Raw genomic sequence first — 25,447 nt, forward strand, 5'->3', positions numbered from 1 at the left:
CCATCCTGTGCGTGCTGGAAGCTGAGGCTTTGAGGGGAAAATAACACATCCCCTGAAAATAAGCCCTAGGGTGTCTTTTTGAGGAAAAATAAATATAAGACTCTGTCTTATTTTCGGGGAAACACAGTAACAAGAATCTTAAAATCAACAGAAACAAATACTAAAGCAAATTTAGCCTAGTAATCTCAAATATACTACTGCTTTGACTAGTTAAACAAACATGCCTGGTTTAGGGCAAGAAAAATTAAAGAGATACCATTAAAGGAAATTCAGTTCTTTTATGAGGATTTCAGAATTTCTTAAGTATTTTAAAACTTAAGTAAAACTTAGAATTAAAGATCCACGTAAAACTGGGAATTAAATATCCATGTAACTTTAAATTTGACATAATTTTTCTCCCAAAAATCAAAATTTTATTTTAGTTAGATAAACACAGGAATGTTCCAGCATGACATATTTGCTTATATGTTTACTATAACTGAGTTAAGTTTGTTTTAAATGTAATTTGAAACAAAATTCAACTAACAGGCAAGATATAATTTACATAGTTGTTTCTTATCAGTGTACAATACATTATCTGACTTGGAACTTACTTTCAGGAATCAATGATTCTTCATCTTTTTTCTTAGATTCCTTTTTACCCCAAAACCCACTAAACCAGCCTCCACGTTTCTCGCCTTTGTCAGCAGACTTTTTCCTTAATTTCTGCCCAGACCGAATCACCTAAAAAATTAAAATTAAAAAATTTAATTGAAGAATAATGCCCTCTTCATTTGCAGGTGTATCCAGGTAAGAACAATGGTTAATTTTGTAAACATTGTGTTTTAACGCCACATTAGATGCAACCAGTCAAGAATGCTGGTTTGATTTTTTTTTTTTTTTTTTTTTTTTTTTTTTGAGACAGAGTCTCACTTGTTGCCCAGGCTAGAGTGAGTGCCGTGGCATCAGCCTAGCTCACAGCAACCTCAAACTCCTGGGCTCAAGCAATCCTGCTGCCTCAGCCTCCTGAGTAGCTGGGACTACAGGCATGCGCCAACATGCCCGGCTAATTTTTTCTATATATATTAGTTGGCCAATTAATTTCTTTCTACTTATAGTAGAGACGAGGTCTTGCTCTTGCTCAGGCTGGTTTCGAACTCCTGACCTTGAGCAATCCGCCCGTCTCGGCCTCCCAGAGAGTTAGGATTACAGGCGTGAGCCACCGCGCCTGGCCCTGGTTTGATCTTAAATGATGCTTACAACATGGTTTGGTTAATGTACTCCCCCGTTAACTGACCTGCCACACCAACTGATAGCATTTTGATGAGGCTGCATTTTTTCAGCAATATATAGTTAACGTTTCAAGTAAAATCTTGCGAAGCAATATGATTTTCAAATTTTTAAGCTAAGGAGCCACTAGACCTGCAGGTTTATAAGACGGAAAGTCCTCTGAAAGTGACCACACCCAAAAACGTATTAGTTTAAAACCATCATATTTCAGAGTTCATATATTAATACATTGCTGGTTTTCTAACTGTGAACAGGGCAGGGAAAGAAGATATGTAAATAAAAATAGTCCTCAAATCTCCCTGCATCCTCTTTGCTCAAAAAATCTTAACATTTCTATTGCTCCTTCTCTTTATCCACTTTTCACTGAAATATAGACGAATAAACAAAAAGCAGAAAACAGAGAAATAAAGAGAATAAAGGGATAAGTAATTCATATTCTATGTTCTCATCCTCTGAGGAAGTACACTTTAATGTTTTTTCCACTTAGAATATAGAGTTTTTAAATTAGGGGTGAATTGATAACATATTGTATTAATATATAAATTAATATATAAAATTTATATATAAATATATAATGTATATTTATATATAAATATATATTATATATAAATACATATTTATATATTATAAATATATAAATATATTTATAATATATAAATATATAATATATAAAATTTATATTTATATAATATAATATTTATATTTATATCTATATAATTTATATTTATATAATTTATATATATAATTATATATAAATTATATATAATTATATATAATTATATAATATATAAAATATATGCTTATATAATTTATATTTATATAATATATAAAATTTATATATATAAAAATATATAAATAATATATAAAATTAATATAAAAATATAAATTAGGGATTTACATTGTAAATATACATGGTAAATGTGTGTTTTGTTCATTTCTGTATGCTAATGCAAAATGATAATGACAACCAAGAAAAAGTATTACTTATTTAGCAATTAATATTGTAAGCACCTGTGTATAATAAAATGTGAAATAATCCAAAACAGAAATTAAATGAAAAGAATTGAATTCTATAGTAAACAGAATAGGTTTGATTAGTGAATGTAAAGACTGAGCATGGGGAAAATGTTAAACTTTTGTCACAAGCCATGGCTGAGTGCATACATTGAAGTCCTGTTTGGATTTGCAAATGGAAAGTGAATGACAGGTCAGCTATTGTGGATACACAGCTCAGTGGTATTCAATTCTTGCTACACATAGGAATCATCCAGAAGCTTAAAAAAAAAATATATTACAGTGCCAAAGTCCCACTACACAACAATTAAATCAAATCTTGAGGGAGTGGGTTCCAGGCATCAGTATTTTTTTTAATCCCCTGGTGATTCTAATGTGCAACCGGGGTTCTGAACCACAGAGATGACAACAAATAAGTTTCCTTCAACAAAAGCAGAGATCATCAAGCAGGGAGTTCAACTGTCTCAACAGTTTTCCAAGTAGATGAAACTGAGCTATTTTGGAAATGACATGCAATTAAATGTGTATCATCTGTGCTTTCAAGCATTAAAGAATCTACTACCAATTCTTTTAGGGAAAATGCAACCAGAGACTGCAAGTTCAAACCTCTCCTTGATACTTGGATTTAATAAATAGATGGATTTATAACAGTTCTTTATAACTCCAAATACAGAAAGAGTTGTAAAGCATCTGAATATTTTATTAAAATCTTTTTAAGTAAACTTACAGTTTTAAAAGGGCAGGCACTAAACTGTTTTTTAACTGTTACCATATTTTTAGCCCCCATGAAGATTTTACTCTATAATAATTTTTTTTATGTTGAGGAAAAAATATTTTTATTTTGGAAAAATGAATTAATTGAAATCAACTATGAAGGGATTTAAAAAATAATATCTTGATAAGAGACATCAAGATAACGTGGTGGCAAATCCCAACATTCAACTCTCCCTTTCTCAAATCTCTACCTAAATTTCTAAAAACATTTAAAAAGAAAAGATACAGCCATTATTACCATTGAAATCTTGGTTTAATGTGTGACCAACATGTTATAAGTTTGAAGGAATTTCAAAATGAACTCAAAATCTTCGACTTAAGAGTAAAAGCAGAAATGAATATGAAAGCAGCAAATAAAAACACAAATTTCAAACAATGATAAAGGCTATAAAGAAAAAGTAACAGAATAAAGAACAATGAAGAAAAGCTTTCTTATATGTTGACAATTGTCATTTAAAAATACAAGCATTAACATTTAAAAAATATAAGAGCTGTCACAGAACTAAATATACACATCATATCAATGTCAAAGTCTTGGTTTTTATATTGTGCTATAATTATGTAACATGTAACCATGGGGGAAACTGGGAGTACACAGGACCTCTGTGAACTATCTTTGCAATGTATTGTAAACCTATAATTATTTCAAAATAAAATATATGACAGACCTAAAATAAATGAAAATATATATATGACTATGAAGATGAATGCAGAACCTTTTCACTTTTTCCCAAATACCCATCTGCTGCCTTCACTCCTTTTGCTGTCCAGCTAAGAGCCCAGGATAAATAACTGCAGCAAATCCACAGCCTATATTTCAAACTCTCTGGCCCTATGCACTTTCCACTACAATGAAAAACCACCAATCTTGGATAAATCTAATTGCCTTTTCTTCCATAGCCATCCTTCTTTGTCTACTGTATCCAACAATTAATTCTTTCTTCAATTTTTAAGCAACTATCACTGGTATTAAGAAGATATAATTACACTAAAGCAACTTAAGTTAGGGAGGAGTAAAACAATATGTTTCTGCCAGTATTCATTCCTCTATTTCACAGTCAGTAGATGCAAATACCTTTTAAAATCTTCATACTCTTTGACCCAATAACTGTACCTAGGGGAATTTGTACTTTAGAAAATAAGAGACATTTGAGAACATTTACAGAGAAGGCTATTCATTGTGTTTATCACTTATAATTAAATAAAACCAGTGGGATATAGTGAAGCAAATTTTGATATATATATATATATGCAAAAGCCAAAATCTACACAGTGGCTTATAAAATGCTATGCAATCTGGCATCTCCCACAAACACCACCACACACATATCCTCTGCTACCTTACTTCTCTGACCCCATTAACCACTCTATTCCCTTTCTCACGATTCTAGTTAGTTCCCTGAATGAGCCAGATTATGACCCCACCCCAAAATCTTTGAGCCCTTTATTTTTTCTGCCTGGTTATACTTTTCCCTTAGAAAGCTTTCTGGCTGACTACCTCATCTACAAGGTCATCTTCAAGGTCAATTTTTTTCCTTCTTAGTGAGGCTTTCCCTGACTACCCTGTTTAAAACAGCAATCATCACCACTGCCTAGCTCTAGCACTATCCATATTCTTTCCTGCTTTATTTTTATTTATGTATTTATTAACCTTCTTTTCTACAAAAAATGTAAATTAGGGATTTACATTGTAAATATACATGGTAAATGTGTGTTTTGTTCATTTCTGTATGCTAATGCAAATGATAATGACGACCAAGAAAAAGTATTACTTATTTAGCAATTACTACATGCCAGGCACCTAACAGTTTAAGTGCTTTACATGAATTATTATGAACTCCTCACAGTATCACCCATGATACAGGTACTATTAATTAATCTCATCTTCTAAATCAGGAAACCAAGGCACACAGAGGTTAAATAGACCAGAATCATACAAGTAGGAGATGACAAAGCTGGTATCAAAATCTAGACCATCTTACTCCCAAGTCTTACCCATAATGCTAGCACACAATAGGCACTCAATGAGTATTTGCCAAATAAATGACAAATGTAAAGCTGACACTTGAACAACATGGGTCTGAAATGTACCAGTCCTCTTATCACACATTTGTGTCCACCCGTGCCACTGCTGAGCTAGCAAGGCCAACTGCTCTTCTTCCTCCTCCTCCTCAGCCTACTCAGTGAGAAGAAACAATGAGAACATTTATGAATATCTTCTTCCATTTAATGAATAGTAAATATATTTTCTCTTCTTTATGATTTTAATAGCATTTTTTCTCTAGCTTATTTTATTGTTAGAATATGATATGTAATACATATAACATTCAAAATATGTGTTAATCAACTGTTTATGTTAACAGTAAGGGCTTCAGTCAACAGTAGGCTATTAGCAGTTAAGTTCTGGGGCAGTCAAAAGTTATATCAAATTTTCCAACTGCACAGGGGGGTCGGCACACCTCACGCTCACAATTGTTCAAGGGTCGATTGTGTATGCTTTAATCTCACTTAAAAGTATAAGTATATATTGAGATCTATAATCATAAAATGGACTAAAAGGATATACAGAACGGTATTAACAGTAGTTACCTTTAGTATGTAAGAAGAGTGTTTCTATTTTCTTCTTTTGTTCATCTACATTTTCTAATTTTTCTATAATGCACTATATTGCATTAGTAATTTATTTTTTTAGTTACCAAAAAGTCATGTTACTCTTAGAAACGACACTGAACAATATACACAAGGCCTCAATAAAGAAACAGTTATAAACCATTATAAGCAAATTGATTCTAATTTTGGAAAGAAAGAAAAGAAGATGAAAAGAAAGAGAAGGAGAGAGGCAGGAAGGGAAGGAGACAAGAAAGAAGAGAGGGAGAGAAAGAAGGAAGGGAGCAAAGAGGAAACAAGGAAAGAAAAAGTAAAAGAAACGGGGGACAAAAAGCATAAATAAGTAGGTATGTAAGCACGGGAGAAAAACTGGAAGCCTATATGCCAGCATGTTAACAGTAGCTTTCTAAGTTGTTAGGATTATGGATAACTTTTATTCACATTCTTTTAGGAGTTTTTCAAATTATTTATAAAAGTTTATAAAATTTTTCCCTTTCATATTAGTGGCTTTTTTCCAGTATTCCATTTTGTTTTCTCCTGATACTAAATTAAGCAATAAAAACTCAACCATGCTCCTAGGTTTAAAGGACTGGTATTCACATATTTAAAACATAAAATTAGCTGATAAAAACGATTACCTCAACTTGTGCTTGTTGCCGTGCTAAAATTATGTTAAAAACATCTAGAGTCTTCTCCAAGTCCTATAAAACAAAGAGATACTTTTCAACAAGAAAAATGACCATTAGATGAAAAAAATTTTTCTTCTATGAGTTCTAGGCTTACCTAGTTCATTACCAGTATTTGTGATCTAATGAAAGTATAAATTTGAATGTATATTAGGTTTGGAATTTTTTAGTGGTGTGTGTGTGTGTGTTTGTTTGTTTTTTGTAGAGACAGCATCCCACTATATTTCCCAGGCTGGAGTGCAGTAGCATCATCATAGCTCACCGCAGTCTTGAATTCCTGGGCCTCAGCCTCCAGAGTTGCTGAGACTACAGGTACGTATCACCATGCCAACTAAATATTTTTTTTTTTAAATAAAGACAAGGTCTCCTATGTTGCCCAGGCTGGTCTCAAACTCCTGGCCTCAGGTAATCCTCCCACCTCAGCCCCCACAAAGTGCTAGGATTACATGAGTGAACCACCACACCATGCCACATCTCTAAAATGTTTACAGTAAGAGGAAATAAGTACTCCAAGTAAATCCTCATTAAACATAGTATGAAAATAACAAGTTTTCTGTAAGACCATTATAATTCATAGACAGCCAGATATGCACATGAAAATAAGAATATTTAAGGAGATTTGTTTAAGGTATCATCCTTATGGTTCTTACTTCTTACTCTCCCCATTCTATATTATATTACAACCACTATACCACTGCACCATTATAAAACACACAAAATTTAAGAATGTAAAATTCTGTAAGTTAATAAGTAGGCTAAAGTAGAAACTGATTTGAAGGATTTATATAAAATGTGTAGTGGGACTCTAACATTAACTGGACGACCTCTGTTAGGTGCTTTATATATCATTTCATGTATTTTTAGAAGACAACTCTGGAAGACAGATATTGTTTCCATATTATATACAAGAACATTAGACCCAAAAAGGTTGAGAAACTTGTGCCCATGGTCAGAAGAACACTTGGTAAATATCCAAGTTGGCACCTGAACCCAAATCCATCTGACTCCAATACTTATGCTATTTCTAACATAAGATGCTGGTGATTGTCAGACATATTTCAGAATAATAGAAATTCAATTCATTCTTCACACTATGAATCACTGGCAGAAGTAGTTTTATAACTTAGATCAGATGATATTAAGCAAATTATGGATTCAGTGTGTCTTTTCTATCTTTTAAAAGAGGATAGATAAGATTCCTCTCCTTTCTCAAGGAGTAAAAGCTATCTTTTATAAATAAAATATTGAAATATTTTAAAAAGCCACTACCATATAAATACAGGGCTTTTACTAACAAAACAAGATATAGCTAGCTAATAAATACATATTTAAATAGCTAAGATATTGATTCTCTAAACATTATTTTTAAAACCAGACACATTTTAAAAACCAGACACACACAAAAACAAAAAAAAAACCCACATTTTTATAAACCAGACACATTTCCCCAGTTTATAGTAACCTTATTTTATCTTATAGTAGATGGGGGAAAAGAGTTGTTTTTTTTTTAAAGAAAAAACTGGGAAAAAAATACTCTGCATTTTCCCATAAAATTGTCTCTCAAAAAGAGATGAGTTCTGTTCTAAAATTATACATTGATTCAAATTAAATGCAGAAGAATTAACATTAAAGGATGATTAGACAAATAATAGCTCTCACTAATATATGCAGGATATACCTGAATTTGTTTCTGTATTTCTTCTGAGACTTTAGTCTGGGTTAACTTGTTTTGGTAGGCAGTTTTATAACTCTTGAGTAACTGCCTGTGCTTTTTTATGTTACTCCATGACCACATCTGTGTATATCTTCTTATATGAACTTCAAGAACAGAATCAATTGCATATTTCCACCTGAAAATAAAATTTTGTTAATGCGCACTTGAATATAGAATATAAAGGTCTAATTTCAGATCTTATAAATTTTTGTTGTCCTTAAGTGTCTTCCTATAAGAGCTCAACAATAATATTTCAATTCCCCAGTAGAATTCTCTGACTTAAATAGATTGAGATATTATAAAAAATTTCCAGGATGGGGGTACGAAAAAAAAATCATAAAGGCACAAAATGACATGTTATGGGACATTAATAGTATTCCAGTATAGTTATAACTTTGAATCCATGTAGGTGACTGAGAAATAAGATTTTTTTTTAATGTTGAAAGTCTTAAATGCTAAGTTAAGAATTTGGGAATCTAGGAGCAGGAGTACGGTGGATACGCTTATGAAAAAGATAACACGGACATTTAAAAGATATCACACTCTTGTCCATTTTTAAAAGAAAGTGGCTGAATTACATGGATTTAAAGAATTTTTAACTCTGAGAGTCCCTAACTACATACGTTCTTATAATATAGAAAACAAAGCATAACTTACCATTGTCGACAATTGGTATGAATTGGTAAATAAGGCTTATATTTCCTGTAAGGGGCATTTCTAATCATATAATCCACTGACTCCAAAAGGTCAATCATACTTAAGTACTATTAAAACAAAAATAAAATTATATTTATCATATTGCACATATGAATAAAGACCAAATTTTATTATACTTTTCAGTCTAGTGAGACTCGAAATTTTCTGAACAATGTTGCCCAGTAACTCAATTATATACTGCATTTTATCAAACTTAATACACTATCAATTATAAGTTATAACATAATTTTTAGATTCCACTACAAAAGAAAACTGCTGCCAATTAAACTGTCATACGATCAATAATATATATCCTATTTTCAGATATGTTAAAATGTGAAATAAATCTATGCCTTAGAAAAAATGAAATATGGTATCTGTAACTGCTAACATAAAACATGCCTGTTTCTAAAACTACATATTTTTCCTCTGGACCGTCATTTCAGCAGTAGCTATCAGCTTATTTTAAACTGCTCCAGAAAATTATGGCATAACTAAAGCAAGATAAAGCTATCTAAGCACCCATTTATCTTACTGCCAACACAGCAACTCTGTGTGGATCAGATAAACAGCTCAAATGGAAGAAAAAAAACACACACTCAGAGGTAACAAGACTTCAGGCAAGATAGAGAAAGAGACAAATCTACCTTCCTCCTCTCTAATTTTTCTTAATGCAATTCTTAACTAAGGATTACCATGAGGCTATTCAGCACTTGAAATACATCTAGTCTAAACCTGAATGTACTGTAAGTCTATAAGATTTCAAAGACTTAGAGGAGGAGGGGGCAAGATATTAAAATATTTTGTTAAAATTTTTATATTGATGATATGTTAAAATTATAATATTTTAGAAATGTTAGGTTAAATAAAACAAAATGTTATTAAAGTTAATTTCACCTTTCTTTTTACTTTCGTAATTAGCTACTAGAATAACTAAAATTACAAAAATAACTTGTACTACATGTTTTTTGTTTTTGTTTTTGTTTTGAGACAGAGTATCACTCTATTACCCTGGGTAGAGTGCAGTGGTGTCATCATAGCTCACTGCAAGCTCAAACTCCTGGGATCAAGGGATCCTCCTGCCTTAGCCTCCCAAGTAGCTGGGACTAATTTTTCTATCTTTAGTAGAGATGGACAGGATCTTGCTCTTGCTGGGGCTAGTCTCAAACTCCTGAGCTCAAGGCATCCTCCTGCCTCAGCCTCCCAGAGTGCTAGCATTACAGGCGTGAGTACCACGCCCTGCCCGCATTACATCTTAATTGGACAGTACTGGGCTAAAAGCTCAATTAGCTATTGCCTGTCTTCCTTTCACTCCCAGTTCTCCAGGTCTGTTACCCAAACACTCTGGGCAGATAACCCCAGAAACAATGCTTGGAAAACAAATGGAGGAAAAGCTGCTAATATAGCTGTTCTAAAAATTAAAGAAACAATATTTAATGTAAGAGTGTCTGTTATTAAAAACTGAGGAGGGAAAAACATATTAAAATCCTCCACCAACAATTGTAAATTAAATAGAAATAATGTCATTCACTATAGCCTAATATGATTCTCCACCATTTAGGAAAAGATCAGGCAAAATAAAGGAAATTATTTTCTAAACTCTTTTTAAACTTGAAATTTGTTTTCTCTTATTAAAAAAAAGATTTTTTAAGAGTCAAATCTCATTATAACAAGCCAAAAGAACTACCAGACCATAAGAGAAGCAATAATTAAAAGGATAAAAACAGTGAAAATGGCCGGGCGCAGTGGCTCACGCCTGTAATCCTAGCTCTCTGGGAGGCCGAGGCGGGTGGATTGCTCGAGGTCGGGAGTTCAAAACCAGCCTGAGCAAGAGCGAGACCCCGTCTCTACTATAAATAGAAATAAACTAATTGGCCAACTAATATATATAGAAAAAATTAGCCGGGCATGGTAGCTCATGCCTGTAGTCCCAGCTACTTGGGAGGCTGAGACAGAAGGATCGCTTGAGCCCAGGAGTTTGAGGTTGCTGTGAGCTAAGCTGACGCCACGGCACTCACTCTAGCCTAGGCAACAAAGTGAGACTCTGTCTCAAAAAAAAAAAAAAAAAAAAACCAGTGAAAATTCAAGGCTAAACAAAGCTAGATATGTCCAAATAAATTGTACCTGAGGCTTGGTCAGTTCAATGGCAATATTTTGTACTTCTACATTCCAGTCCAGTTTGGGTGTTTTGAGCTCTGTTTCTGCATAAGGATTCATGTAGAGTTTTGCAGAGGCTGATATTGGCTGAAAAACTTACATCACATGGGAAGACATAAGATATGTTTATATGCTCTTACATGTGAACAATTGTAAATAATTATGAGAATACTGTTACTCTTAAAGTAAAGAAAAGTAATCAAAAATATGTGTAACAAAATCACTACCAAAAATATTTAAGCATCTACTTGTCTGCAAAATAATAAGCTCCAGTGGGTAAAGTGGAATCTCCAAAAAGGAAATGGAGTCCTATGCTTCTAGGTTAAGAAATGTATAAAACAGGCAATCTACTCTTAGTTGTTCACAGTCTATATAAAATCAGGCTTCTCTTCCTTGCTATAAGACATTTAATGATTTTATTAGTCATTAAAAATACTAACACAAGGAAGGAAATGAAATCTCAATAACTTCTATCTCATGTAATCACTGACAGAATTTAGGAACATAATCATGAATAAAATTCATTCCAAAAAAAAAAAATCAGTCACTACTTTATGACTTTGGAAATGATCATCATATACATAATCTCAGAATCAACTAAAGAAAACATTCTTCAGGTTAGGAAGAATGGTGTATTAGGGAAAATGACAGGTAAAAGGTGATAAATTTTAACTGTGAAAATAGTGTTAAAACTATAAAAATTATGATACCTTATGGGCAATTACAATTTGTATTAATATAAGATTATACAAAAATTATAATTGATTTGTAGGTTATTTATAAATGGAAAATGCCCAAGAATTAAGTTGTAGATTTTTCTGAACTACTTCTATCATCAATGAAACTAAATGCTTTCACAAAATAGCAGCACTTGAAAATTTTGTCATCATTAAATACAGGGGTCTGTGAACATAAGATAAAGTGCTAACTATCATCCAGTAACAATGAGCTATAAAAGAACATCAAGAAAACAAGAGCGAACCAGAGTCATAGAAAACAGCATGGGTATAAAAGCTGAGATCATAAAGGGTTATACTAAATAAAAACAAACCAATAACTTCATTATAATGAAACTGAAATGAAGAAAACAGATGGAAAAAATAAATAAATAAGCAGGTAGCTTTGTCTAGTTTTAAAATAAAGGTGAGGCTGCCAAGAAATAGAACAGCTCACTTAAAAAAATCTTATAATGGTTGGTTTATCTTAACACTACAATAGTAACATGCTAGGGGTGACCTAAATACCCAGATCTCAGAGATTTAGTAATTTTTTAAACAAACAAAGAAACCTAAATCCTAAAACAAAGACTACAACAACAAGGTAAGAAGAATACATGGAGGCCAAAGGAGGCTGGCTGTAGGGAGTGAACTCTTATTCTCCAGGGGTGTAGGTTTTATGATCCATTCCTAAATAATTATTTATAACCCAAATATGCTGTATTATATCACTAAGGTACAAAATTAATTATGTTCTGTTTGTCAAAGTAACTTTACCAGAAAAAGTCTGTTAAAATATTTAATTCCACTTTTTTTCCTATAACATGAAATAAACTTTTACTATTACTTACTGCATTGATAATTTGGGAGTATCTTCCTACTTGTAAGAATTTCATTTTTCAGCTGATCCTAAACAAAAAATATGAATGAGAATGAAAAAGAAAATACATACATATTCATCCATGAATACAGAAAAAAAAACTTGGTTCTTACATTAGTATTTTTATTCCTCTATTTTTGTAACTAGTAGTCCAAAAGAAAAACACACTGTTATTTACAAATATATTTTTTTAGTAAAAAGATACAGAAGCAGATATTTTTTAAAAATTCTAAATATCTGGAAACAATATTGTAATACTGTGTTTACCTCTGACTTTGAAAAAAACATGTTTATATATGTACATCCATGAATTGGAATCTCAAACACATTCTCAAAGGTAAATTATTTGTTACAGTATCTTGCTGAGAAATAAGTAGAACTTTGAAATTAACCCCCTTCAGAATATTCGATTGTTCTTCTTTTCTCTCCTAAGTAAATTACATGACTAAGATTAGTTTAGCATATAAAAGTTTTGAATGAATATTCCACTATTCAAGAAATCATCACCACAATGCTTAAAACATTTGGCAAGGATATATACTTTATACTGGAAAGTTATAATCTTTCTTTATAATACTCTTAATCATTCACGTATGAAATATCACAATGTAACAAAATTGGCATCAAAATGAGAGTGTAAAAAACCATAAAAGCAGTTTTAATTTAATAGTATAGGTTTTCATGTCACTATCTAGTGAGTGATTACACAAAGATCTTCAAAAACAAAACTGCTTTTTGGAAGACACAGAGTAGATTCCAAAGAATGGTTTTCACACTTTTGATTTAGTAACACAGAAGTTAAACAAATGACTGATACATGTCTTAAGGATCTCTTATATTCAACAAATTTAGGGAGTGTAGATAGCTCTTACAGGTATAAATTAAAATTACCAAAATCTGTTCCCTTGATCCCTGGTAAGACATGCTGCAGTTTACATTCCAGTAGGCACTAAGACTATCAAGTTGCATGAGCTATAAAAGAAAAATGAAAGAGGTCAAAAAACAAACACATTGCAGTTATGAATCAATATTAAAATATTATTCTCATATTAATTATTCTAAAATTACCCAACTGCAATTTTGAACTTCTAAAAAAACATAATATCATACAAAAATGGTGGGAAAATATATTCATGTTATTCATAGATTTTATTAAGTCTAGCATTTGCTAAATCGTGCTTTTGAGAACACTATTTCCAAGAGATTCATTAAATTATCAAATATGTACTGAGAATATTTTAACAGACCCTATAAATGCTTTGCTGAATAAGAAAGACATGATCCCTCTAGCAGATATGAAAGACTGTCTCAAGAAGAGAATGACAGGAGAAGAGTCTACAATCAACAAGGTGGGGGAAGCCACATGCTAAACATCCCTCTTGGAGATACACAGTGTTTATTAGCATATTTAAAGTACTCTGAAGTCCTGTAGTTTAAAACAAAATGAAACATATATGTTTAATTATGTGTAGCTTAGTACTTTAATCAGTAATCTTACTTGACCAAAGGATATTTCTTCTACAGCATTTAAAAATATCTCAATTACCTAATGCTTCATAAAATATCATTTGGGAAATAATTTTATCCAGTTTCTTCATTTGACAGATGAAGAGCCTAAACCTCAGAACAGGTAAGCGATTATAGAAGGTCACATAGCATTAAAAAATAGCAAAGCCAAAACTAGACCTTAGACTTTTAACTCACATTCTAATGGCACATTGTGCTCCATCAAGGTTCCTCCAATACATTAAGTATTTATATCTAGGAAACTAACAAGAAATTTTTATTCTAATAATACCTTGTATATAATTTTTTCTGCTTCATTTAATATGCATGGAGTCCAGTGTTTGTTTGCAGTCTAAAAGAGAAAAGAAAATACCTGAAATGTGGTATTGATGTCATACAATAGTGCTGTAATGTTTATAAACTATAACAAAATAACTTAGGAAGAAAATACAGCTAGCTAATGTTAGCTAATGTCAGCTGTTTCTTCATATATGAAATAGCAAAATCAAAGGAACAATGAAAATAGAATTCAGGAGGTCCTAATTTAACTGAGTTCATTCATTCAGAGAATAATCATTGGGCTACTTACTATATGCATGTGCTATGGAAAGAATTGGGTATGAATGAAAACAAAGAGCCAGCCTACGCTACTGAAGAGGGTCCATTTTATTAAAAAATAAAATAAAATAATTATCATAAAATAGGAAGAAAACCAGGAGAGAATGGAAATCACTGCAAAGACCATTGTTTTTAAAAGGACAGAGAGTTCAGCAATGTCACACATTACTCAGCAGCAAGGGCACTACTGATGAACTTGTTAAGAGCAGTTTCAGTGCAGTGAGTCAAGTCACAGTACAACAGGTAAGGAGCCAGTAAGACGAGTAAGATGAGATCCAGATCAGAGGTGGGAAGATTAGATTTAAGTGAGATTTTTAATTGGAAAAATGGAAGAAAGGAATGGTATGGAAAGAAAAGACATAGATTTACCATTACTGTTGCTATGATAGCCACAGTAGTTGAATCAGGAAATAACTGAGCCAGACAATATGCCAAGTGTTTTACACAAAGTATCTTATTTAATCATTATAAAACCACTAAAAGGTAAGTATAATACTATTATATCAGTGAATGAACTCAGTTTAGATAGGAGATTAACATGGTAACCAGTATAATAACATATTACAGGTATTTGATAAAATATAATGGAAAACATAAAACAGGTAAATTCTAAGAGAGAAATTTTAAAAAATGAGAAAGACAAGGTAATAAATCACGTAAGTACTAAAACCTGAGTAGAATCACACCAAAGGACCAGTAATACAGGCAAATAAAACAGTACAAAGAGTCTGAGTAAAGGATCAAACAAGAGCAAACACCAAAAAAGCTACATATTTTTATATACTAGCATGCTTGTTATCAGACAATAGGAGGTACATGACTATTTTGCATTTTCTATTTTGTCTACTAGAAGCTCAAAGTTATATATACTGCATTCTCTTATGATGACAATTGTTAGTCTAAGTTTTTCTGGAACACTTCTCTCTGCCCTTCAGAACAGATTCTAATCTCTTTAAAGATATTACTGTACACTTTTTTACTGAAAGCTACGTGAAATTCATTTTGGAAACAGGTAGAGAATAAACAGTATATTAAACACTAGCTCCCTTGACTCTTTGTTTCTGCTCTGTTCTTCAACTTGATGTATACCTCTACTTCTCTATATTCCCATGTCATTCTTAGCCCTTCCACACAACCATGTCCTTCTTGCTCTTTCTCTGCCAGTCTACCTCCCTTCCCTTTTTCTTCCTCTTCTTTCTCTACTGAGGCCTTCTCTATATAACTAATCATAAGGCAAGCCTGTACTGGTATGACTTATGGTTCACTATCCTTAACTTTCAAAGTTTATGTGAACCACATCTTTTTCTCTATAGAAAAACCTAATTTACCTATTTATCTTCACTTGTATGCCCCCAAACAGGTTTCCTACTACTGAGTTCTCCATAATAGGAAAAAAAATGTCCAGCCTGTATGTACGCAACTTTCTACCCTTAAAGAGGAAAACAAACTGTATTATAAAATAATCAAAATGAATTACTCTACATACATCCCAATGTAACACACACAAACACACACACACACACACACGTACTCATGTATAAGCTATTTAGAAAATCCATCTACCTGTACCAAGGATGATTATATGACTCTACAGAAATTTATCTTCCCCTTTTTTCCCTAATTCTAAGATATCACTTTTATTTCTTTTAAATTGTTTGATAATAATATTGTGATATTTGTTACATGGAAAGGACAAATCAAAATAATTAGAAAATGTAATAATAGCATCACTAAAAATGTTAAACTTCTAGAAAAGCTGTAGCAAGATAATACGTAAAAGCTGTAGCAAGATAATACTATAATAGTGATAGTTGATTTTAGGCAAGTCACCTAAAATCAATTCTAAAGTGATTTCAGAATACTTTACAGGTTCCACAGAAATTTTAAATTAGGCTAAGATTACCAATAAACTCAGTTCTCCCAATGTGAGGCCAAATGACAGAGGTCGATTTGGATCAGTGACCTATCAAAGAAGAAAAGGTGATGTTAAAATATCCTGATGGTGAGGTGGATCCAACTCTACCCTTTACAATACACAGCAGAGAGAAAGGTACTTACAAGTAAGTCACACAACCCAATTGGATTTGTGGAAAAGAAAGGGGAGGACGGCTGGGATTATCTACTTTTTGGAGCCATGACACTTCTATGACACTTACATGATACTTTCCCAGTGGAATTCTTTTCTTATTAGAAGACAACTCACTATGACCAAATGGACTTGTCTCTAGATAGTTAAAAAAGGGACAGTGTCTTTTTATGTGTATCATTAAGGATGTTCTTCATAGACAAATTTAAAAAGGTATTACAGACAACACTATCACTAAATCGTTTTTAAAACATTTAAGGTTTTCATACTTGGAAATGTGAACTATCTGTGTAAGTCTTTAATTTTCTTGACACCTCAAAAATACTATGCTGGGAAAAACTGAATTTCCACAGTGTCTTTACCTTAAATCTGCTAATGTTATATTAATATTATTGTTCTATTTCTGATCTTCAATACCTAAGTTATACACAGTGCTTAAACTATACCACAATGTGCCCAGTGTCATTGTTTCAGACATCTTAAAGATGTTCAGAAGTCATACAGAATTGTTTGGTCATGACAGAAACTAGGGAGACAGGAAAAGTATAACATTCTGGATCCTCCAACTGGGACAGAGTTTAGTCACATGGACCCTTCTCAAATAGTGAAAAATGCAGGCTCTGCTATAGCTGAAAAGCACAACTAGCTTTATGAGCCTTGTTTTAATTAGTATCAGGTAAATAATGAGTTGTGGCAAAACATTTTCCTTTGTTTCCATGATCATCTTTTTATATCTATACACAACTAACTCAAAATAACTTATACTTATTGCAGAAGAAACTTTCACTAATTTAAACACAACTTCTCAGTTGCTAACTCACTTCCTATAAACTACTGCTATTAACCAATGAGCATGTTTATGACAAAATATATTTTCCCTACACTCATTTCTTACACTGTATTTCCCATTATCCTCCTATTAATATATAGATAATAATTAAGCTAATTATATTGTAAGTCATAATTCAAAAATCCTTCGTACTTTAAAATTTTTTTTTAGATTATTTTAATATCTTTTGTCTCTGACACCAATTTAAATGTGACTGATGTTATTTATCCCTCTCCTGTGTACCTATGTATTTGTTTTTATCAAAGGGAAAGAAAAAATGTACCTTTCTAATTGTATTTGCTCAGTTAAAAACTTAGTTTAAGTTCAAACTGAGGTTTTCAGTCAATAATATGCCATTACTTTTTTGTTATTGTTTTTTAAAATTTTATTTTTAATTGAAAAATAACAATTGTATATATTTATGGAATATAATGTGTGTTTCGATACATACATACACTGTGGAATGATCAAATCAGGCTAATTAATATATCCCTCATCATTTCTTTGTGGTAAGAAATTTCAAATCCACTCTTCTAGCAATTTTGAAATATACAATATATCATTATTAACCATAGGTACCATGATGCGAAATAGATCACCAGAACTTATTCCTCCTGACCACGAAGTGAAACTTTGTATCCTTTGGCCACAATCTTCCCCCCCTTCATTCCACCCCTGGTAACTACCATTCTACTTTCTACTTCTATGAGTTCAACTTCTTAGGTTCTACATAAATGAGATCATTCAGTATTTGTCTTTCTGTGCCTGGCTTATTTCACTCCACATAATGTCCTCTAGTTTCATCCATATTTTCGTAAATGACAGAATTGCATTCTTTTTTATGATTGAATAGTATTCCATTGTGTGTACATCCCATATTTTCTTTATCCATTTATCCACTGATGGGCACTTAAGCTGTTTCCGTATCTTGGCTATTGTGAATAACACAGCAATGAACATGAGAGTGCAGATAATCTCTTCAGCATACTGATTTCTAACTAACAAAATAGAACAATTATAACAATATGCCAGCATCACTACTCTTGCACTTTGTGGTCATTATTAAGTAAAATAAGGATGACTTGACCACAAGCACTGCGATACCACAATAGTCCATCTGATACCTGATCTAAAATGGCTACTCAGATGGCTACTAAGGCTACTAAATTGACTAATGGCATACACAATGTGGATACAATGGACAAGGGGGTGACTCATGCCCTACGTGGGACAGAGCAGGATGGCAGATTTCATCATGCTACTCAGAATAACTTATAATTTAAAACTTATGTGTTATTTATCAATATTTCTGGAATCTTCCATTTAATATTTTCAGGCTGAGGTTGACCGTGGGTAACTAACTTGCTAACCACAGAAAGCAAAACTAAAGATAAGGGATGACTAACTACTATGCCTAGAAATGATATTGGTGGATCATATGGTAATTATATTTTTAGTTTTTCGAGGAAACTCCAAAATGGCTGTAGTAATTTACATTCCCATCAACAGTATATAGGGGTTCCCTTTTCTCTACATAATTTTAACAATAATTCTTTCACTTTCATGATGTATTGAATACATTTTATTTTCTTAAGTTTGTTATAAACAGGGACATTTATGAGTTAGGTTTTGTAAGATATTTATTTGCTAACAAATTTAATTTTAATGACTCCATAAAGCTAAGAGATAAAGTAGGTATAAGATATAGATGATAGTATTTTTTGAAAAGCTACAAGCATCTTACTGAATTATCAAGTTACACAAAAAACTTACCAAGAAAGGAAAATAAATTCTATAAATGTCAGTATTGCTTTAATTCAATTCAAACTTAAGGCAAATAAAAAACAAAAAGAACATAAATTCAATTTTAGAAGAGATGGAATAACACTTCCAATTTCCTAAGTAAATTAAAAAATTTAAGGTTTCTTACATGTTTCAAACTTTTAAAGAAAGCAATGTGTATTAACGTCAACGTATTTTTTACATTTTAATTAAGACTAATCAGTTAGGCCCGGCGAGGTGGCTCACGCCTATAATCCTAGCACTCTGGGAGGCTGAGGCAGGCGGATTGCTCAAGGTCAGGAGTTCAAAACCAGCCTGAGCAAGAGCGAGACCCCGTCTCTACTATAAATAGAAAGAAATTAATTGGCCAACTAATATATATAGAAAAAATTAGCCAGGCATGGTGGCGCATGCCTGTAGTCCCAGCTACTCAGGAGGCTGAGGCAGCAGGATTGCTTGAGCCCAGGAGTTTGAGGTTGCTGTGAGCTAGCCTGACGCCACGGCACTCACTGTAGCCTGGGCAATACGGCAAGATTCTGTCTCAAAAAAAAAAAAAAAAAAAAAGATTAATCAGTTAAATTTAAACTATTAGTCGTGAGTGAAATCTGGTTTCTAAATATATTGCTGCACACGTGTGTGAGCAGCTGTGGGTGGTGAATCCAACTCAGTGAAATGCAAAGAGAATGGGACTACAGTTAAGTGACCAGGGTTTTAGTTCCCTTTGGCTATTATTACCATCAGTCATTTCATCACCTTTTGGAACTAATGCTTTTCTTGGTAAAAAGCAAAAATTAGTCCCTTATGAGTATTAACATATGAAACAAAATTCAAAAAAAATAGAGAACAATCCAAAAATCTCTTATATCAGCTTTAGAAAGGTGCACATGGAGTTTTAATGGTAGATTTATATATTAATATTTAAATGCCCAATAAAAATAGCCTAACACAAGAAAGAAAATATGGTAGTGTACTCCTCAGGAAAAAAAATCAATCTTGGATTTAAATATGAATACAGATAATCCATATATAGATAAATCAAGGATATTATAAAATACATATTTAATTACTAATTTAAACCAAGTAAACAAAAGTTACTTACATCATCTTCATATTTAATGTGAATATCTGTGATTTTTACTTGTACATTTTTTATTACTTGCGTTGCCAATTTTTCCAAAAATGTATCCTTTTTGGCTTCTTTTGGTTTATCTATAAAAAAATTGAAAAATATAAACTCAAGAGTTGAAATTCTCACATCTCATAATTACGAAAGGATATCTAAGGTACTACTCAATAGAAATTACAGCCTATTCTAGTGTCTTTGTTTTATTTCAGATTTAGTTTAGATTTTAATATGCAATTCCAACTTAAAACTTATTTTTGAAGACATACTGTAATCTAACATTCATTTTACCTTCCAAGACAGAAATCAAGTGGCAATGTGTATAAACAACACATGGCATAAAAACTACTTTTACCTACCTTTTGAGCGATCAAGACCTTTAAAAGGTTTCTTAAAATGTTTTTTGTGCTTTTTACGTTTACGTCCTTCTCAGTGGAAGCATTTTAGTGAGAAAAGGATAAAATTCAAGTTAGCAGACAAGAGGACAGAAAAGAAAATAAGAGAATTCTTCCTGACAGAAAATTCTGATACAACTCACATTACCTTATTCTAAACAGACCTGTTATTTCAATACAAACACAAATTCACAAACCTTCTTTAGTAAAGAATAACCTTCTTTAATCTAGAAAATAACTTGGCAGGCACAATTATACTACAATTGGAAAAATATCCATTTCTCAATGCCCTTTGTAATATTAATGACTTTACAATACAAAGATTCACTTTAATTTCAATGCTACCAAAATATTGGAGATGTAACAATGACAGATTATAAAACTTTCAGAGAAAGGTCTTGATAAATGTGTGGTAGGAACACAGGAACACAAATGAAATGAAAGGGTAGGTGGCCAACAGATGACTTCCTTTGGATGATACGCCTCACAAGCAAACTATTTAATAACTGAAGGATATAAGAAACGAGTGTACCACGTACATGGAACTATACACTGTGTTAGCTTAGTAATTTCTTTAAAACTTCATCCTCTTTTATTTGACACTGCCTTACCACATTTTGGTCTAATACCTGCCCTATGCAACTTACAAATCTTCACAATCAACTGTCTATGAGACATCGCCTCTAGTCTGAACTCCTGAGGTGGTCTAACGGCCCTCAGTCTCCATCCTTACCTCCTGCTACAGGTCCTTCTACACTGCTACCAGACTGATGTCTTCTAAAATTCTAATCACAGCCTGTTAATCTGCTGCTCAAAATTATTCAAAGATTCTCTGCAGCCTGCCAGTTAAAACCAAAATGAGTTTGCATGATATAGAACGGGAGTCCTCAAACTTTTTAAACAGGGGGCCAGTTCACTGTCCCTCAGACCGTTGAAGAATGCGCTGTGGGCCCCTGAAGAGTCAGCCGCTAAGCAGGACAGGCAGTGGCGGCAAAACACCAGGAGGGCCGGCAGCCGTATGTGGCCCGCAGGCCGTAGTTTGAGGACGCCTGATACAGAAGGTCCCTTTATGATCTGACCCCTATCTCCCTGTCCTATCTCCTGCCACTCATCCTTGCACTGGATACTACAGAAATACTATTTATACTTTCAAAAATAAACCATACCTTCTAATGCCTAATGCTTCTGACACATGTCATTCCCTGAATTTGGGCTGCCTTCCCTGAAGTTCATCAGGCAAACTCCTAGGGGCTTCTAAGTCTCAGGTCCAGCACTACTTCCAGTATGAAGCCTTCCTTTAATAGGAAGGCCCCTAAGTAACTCCAGGGCCTATATTTTACATAGAATTCCATTTAACAATGACTATCCTGTTTTTGAAGTGTTTGCCTAATTATCTTGCCATCAGGCAGGAGGCAAACTTTATCCTAATATCTGGATGCAAAGCACACAGAACTTATCTGTTCAAATAATTCAAAAAATCCACATTTGAACATTATAGCACAATCTATAAACTCAATGTAATATATGAGAGAATATATGTGAAAGTTAGCTTGAAATTTTTAATTTGTTCTTCCGTGATAGTTTAACGCAAATTGTCCTGCCACTAAAAAAATTAAGAACCAAATCCTGGATTACAAGAATAAAACCCTGAGTTTCAAGAAGAAAATATTTAATAAACATACAGCAGAATGTAGGTAGTGCTATTACCAGTATTTCTTGTCACAATGATGGTCCCTGACTGTTTGTTCATAAATTAAACATACAGAAAAAGAATAAATCCTCAAAGAAATACCATTTGAAACAAGTAAGAAAGCCAGACTAAGCCTAAAAACCATTCCACTCAGAGAAAACAGCTTTCAGAGACAGAGGTTCAGCTGTCTGGGTTTAGATTCTCTTCTAACCTAACCAATTATCTTTCTGGTTTCACATTTGTTCTAGCCCCATGTTCTGTCTTTGATCTCAATGTTAGATGCACCATGTTTAAACCTCTCTAAACAGTTTCAACTCTAATCTGAGTGCTGCATAGTTCTTTAGAGAAAGATTATAATTAATTCAATGAATAATAAATTCATGATTCTCAATTACACTCTAAAAAGTGGTTCTCAAACATTTTGGACTCAGGACCCTTTTAACACACTTAAAACTTGAGGTCTAAACACCTTTTTATTTGTGTAGTTCATAACTATTTAATATTTACCATACTGAAAATCAAAACTGAAAAAATTTTAAAGCATTAAGTCATTTAAAAATAGTAATAAACCATTACATAACATAGATAACATAGTCATGAAAAATAACTATATTTTCCAAACAAAACATTATAGTGAGAAGAGCAGCATGTTTTACATCATTACAAATCTCTTTAACATCTGAATTGGTAAAAAGAGAGTTGGATTAGTGTATCTGCTTCTGCCTTCAATCTGTTGAGATAGTCTGTTTTGATTGAAGTATATGATAAAAATATGATCTCACTATAGATATTAGAAAAAGGAGGTGCATTTTCATGGTCTTTTCATGTAATTATGGATACTACACTCAAACTCAACAAGTGGAAGTTTCTTCTTAAAGGTAACTGCTATGGACTCTGAAACCCTATCACTAAATTTTTCATCCAAATTAAAATCAATGATACACCTTGTACTTTAAATGGACCTTTTACAAATGCATGCATTGATAATATGGAAATACTACTTTATTGAATTACAAAAATCTTCCAAATGTTGACTCTTTTCATTATATAGTATCAGTAGTCACATTTATTAATACCACAACCAATCTCATCAGAAAAGTCTTAAAGTACTACTGAGAAGCAGGGAAGCTCAAGGTGAAAGTACAAGTTTTCCAAAATTCTAATTTTTGTTCAGAAGCTCAAATTTTATCATTGGCAACAAATATTGCAGGTTGCTTTAACTTGAAGTAAATTGTCGTTTGTTTTGTTGAAATGTCTACCAAACATTCAAATTTGAATAATGATAGTCTGTCAGTCATTCTTCAAAGTAAAAATGGTATTCCACAAAAAAGGCAATTAGTTCAGCTCACAACTCAAACAACTGCATGAGTACCTTTCCTTTAGATAGTCACTCTACTTCAGTAAGCACAAATGCTTTATGCATACATCCTCTTTTGTTGCACAAAATATTAAAGAGGCATGTGCTCAAAAGTTGAAGTTTATTAAAATTAAGAATTTCCTACTTCATCAAGGAAATTCTTGTGTAAAACTGGCACTTTTTTTTTTTTACTGTAAATGCATGGTAGTGAAGAATACAATGACTACTAGCACAGTGTGGTATCACTAACTTGAATCATGCTAAGGAAGTCAGCAAAGCAATTTTACACATCAATGCTTTTACACCAGCAATGCAAATGTCAACATAGTGAAAAATCAATAACGCCTTAGTATGATTATGAAAATAGTTTTGACTTTTTGACAATCACTGCTCTAGAATAAAAAAGAAACTAACATCAAATGAGGAACGAATATACACTCAGAAACTGAAAAGAGGAAATAATCACGATGCATACATGAAGTCTTAGCCAAATGAATGAAGATGTCATCAACAAAATTAACTATTCTCCTTTCAGAAGCACCAATATTCTAGACCTCATTTTTTATCCAGGCTAATGCACTTAAAAAAAAAAAAGAAACCTGAATCAATTAAGATTTCCTTATCATGACTATTACAGTTTGCTATTTCTTAACAATGTTCCCCAGACTACAGAAAGCTGGTTCAATTATACCCTACAAACTTGGACAGTGAAACATGAATATCTTCATGCTATCTTTTACATTAAACAAAGTAACTGTAAGAAAAATTAACACAGTCAGTCGCCCACACTTACTAAAGGAATGGATTTGATAGAAAGGAAACCACTTTCAGGGTAATTTCACTTAATGCTGTAAAAGCTGCCATGCAAATTCTTCTATTTGTCATCAAAAAACCAACATATTAAAGAAGTTTCTAGCTGCAAAGGTAATTCTTACATGAGGCGTACTGTTTATATTTTGAGGTAGACTTATAATTTAATCAAAGCAAATTATAAGTGTGATTGAGCTTATTCCTGAAGTGCTATATAAAATATAAAGTTTAATAAATCAAATTATTTAAAATATTAAAAATTATTATTTTAACACATTGGTAGATTTCCTAATATATAAAAGAATCCTATTGTAAATCCTCAAGTTAACAGCCTTCAATTTGCCTTTTGTGAAGCTTCAAATTTCAATATACTGTTAAGGACAGTGGTCTAAAGGTGCTTCCAGAGCCACTGTCAAAGTGAAACAAATCAAGGAGGATGTGAAAAGCTCAGAGGAGCACCTCCCAGCAAGGTTCTAAATAAATTCTCACTAAAAAAAAAAAAATGGTTCCATTTTATTGCTTTTATAAATTTGAAGACACTGCCATAGGAGAGATTGCTTAACTAAGAATCTACTGTACTGCAGAACTAAAGTCAAAAAGGCAGTTCGAATTTGAAACTTATCAGTAGATCAAATTCTAAGCTATAAGGGCAGAGTGAATTGTGTTTGTCTACTCCATGAACACCAACATCCAGCACAGTGCTTGCCACAAGAAGACCCTCAAATATTTAATAAATGA

General features: G+C 32.5%; 1 protein-coding gene across 5 annotated transcripts in view; it reads right to left on the reverse strand.

Annotated features, from left to right (window-relative positions):
• VPS13C (vacuolar protein sorting 13 homolog C) overlaps nt 1-25,447 on the reverse strand; it is a 165,730-nt gene that overhangs the window by 113,506 nt on the left and 26,777 nt on the right. For 3 of the 5 annotated variants that reach the window (XR_012919788.1, XM_076004437.1, XM_076004439.1), the window contains 11 exons: nt 20,817-20,882; nt 20,434-20,543; nt 16,541-16,600; nt 14,312-14,371; nt 13,405-13,485; nt 12,485-12,542; nt 10,885-11,012; nt 8,722-8,828; nt 8,029-8,200; nt 6,303-6,365; nt 594-723 (listed from right to left, as the gene is read on the reverse strand). Coding sequence is in view for 3 of the 5 variants with exons in the window: in XM_076004437.1 (XP_075860552.1) it covers nt 594-723; nt 6,303-6,365; nt 8,029-8,200; nt 8,722-8,828; nt 10,885-11,012; nt 12,485-12,542; nt 13,405-13,485; nt 14,312-14,371; nt 16,541-16,600; nt 20,434-20,543; nt 20,817-20,882 (1,035 nt within the window). In the remaining 2 variants the exon portion in view is untranslated. The remainder of the gene's footprint in view (nt 1-593; nt 724-6,302; nt 6,366-8,028; nt 8,201-8,721; nt 8,829-10,884; nt 11,013-12,484; nt 12,543-13,404; nt 13,486-14,311; nt 14,372-16,540; nt 16,601-20,433; nt 20,544-20,816; nt 20,883-25,447) is intronic. The other 2 variants (XR_012919789.1, XM_076004438.1) reach the window with 1 other exon arrangement.

Source organism: Microcebus murinus, chromosome 6 (genome assembly GCF_040939455.1).
Source record: "Microcebus murinus isolate Inina chromosome 6, M.murinus_Inina_mat1.0, whole genome shotgun sequence".
Lineage (NCBI taxonomy): Eukaryota > Metazoa > Chordata > Mammalia > Primates > Cheirogaleidae > Microcebus > Microcebus murinus.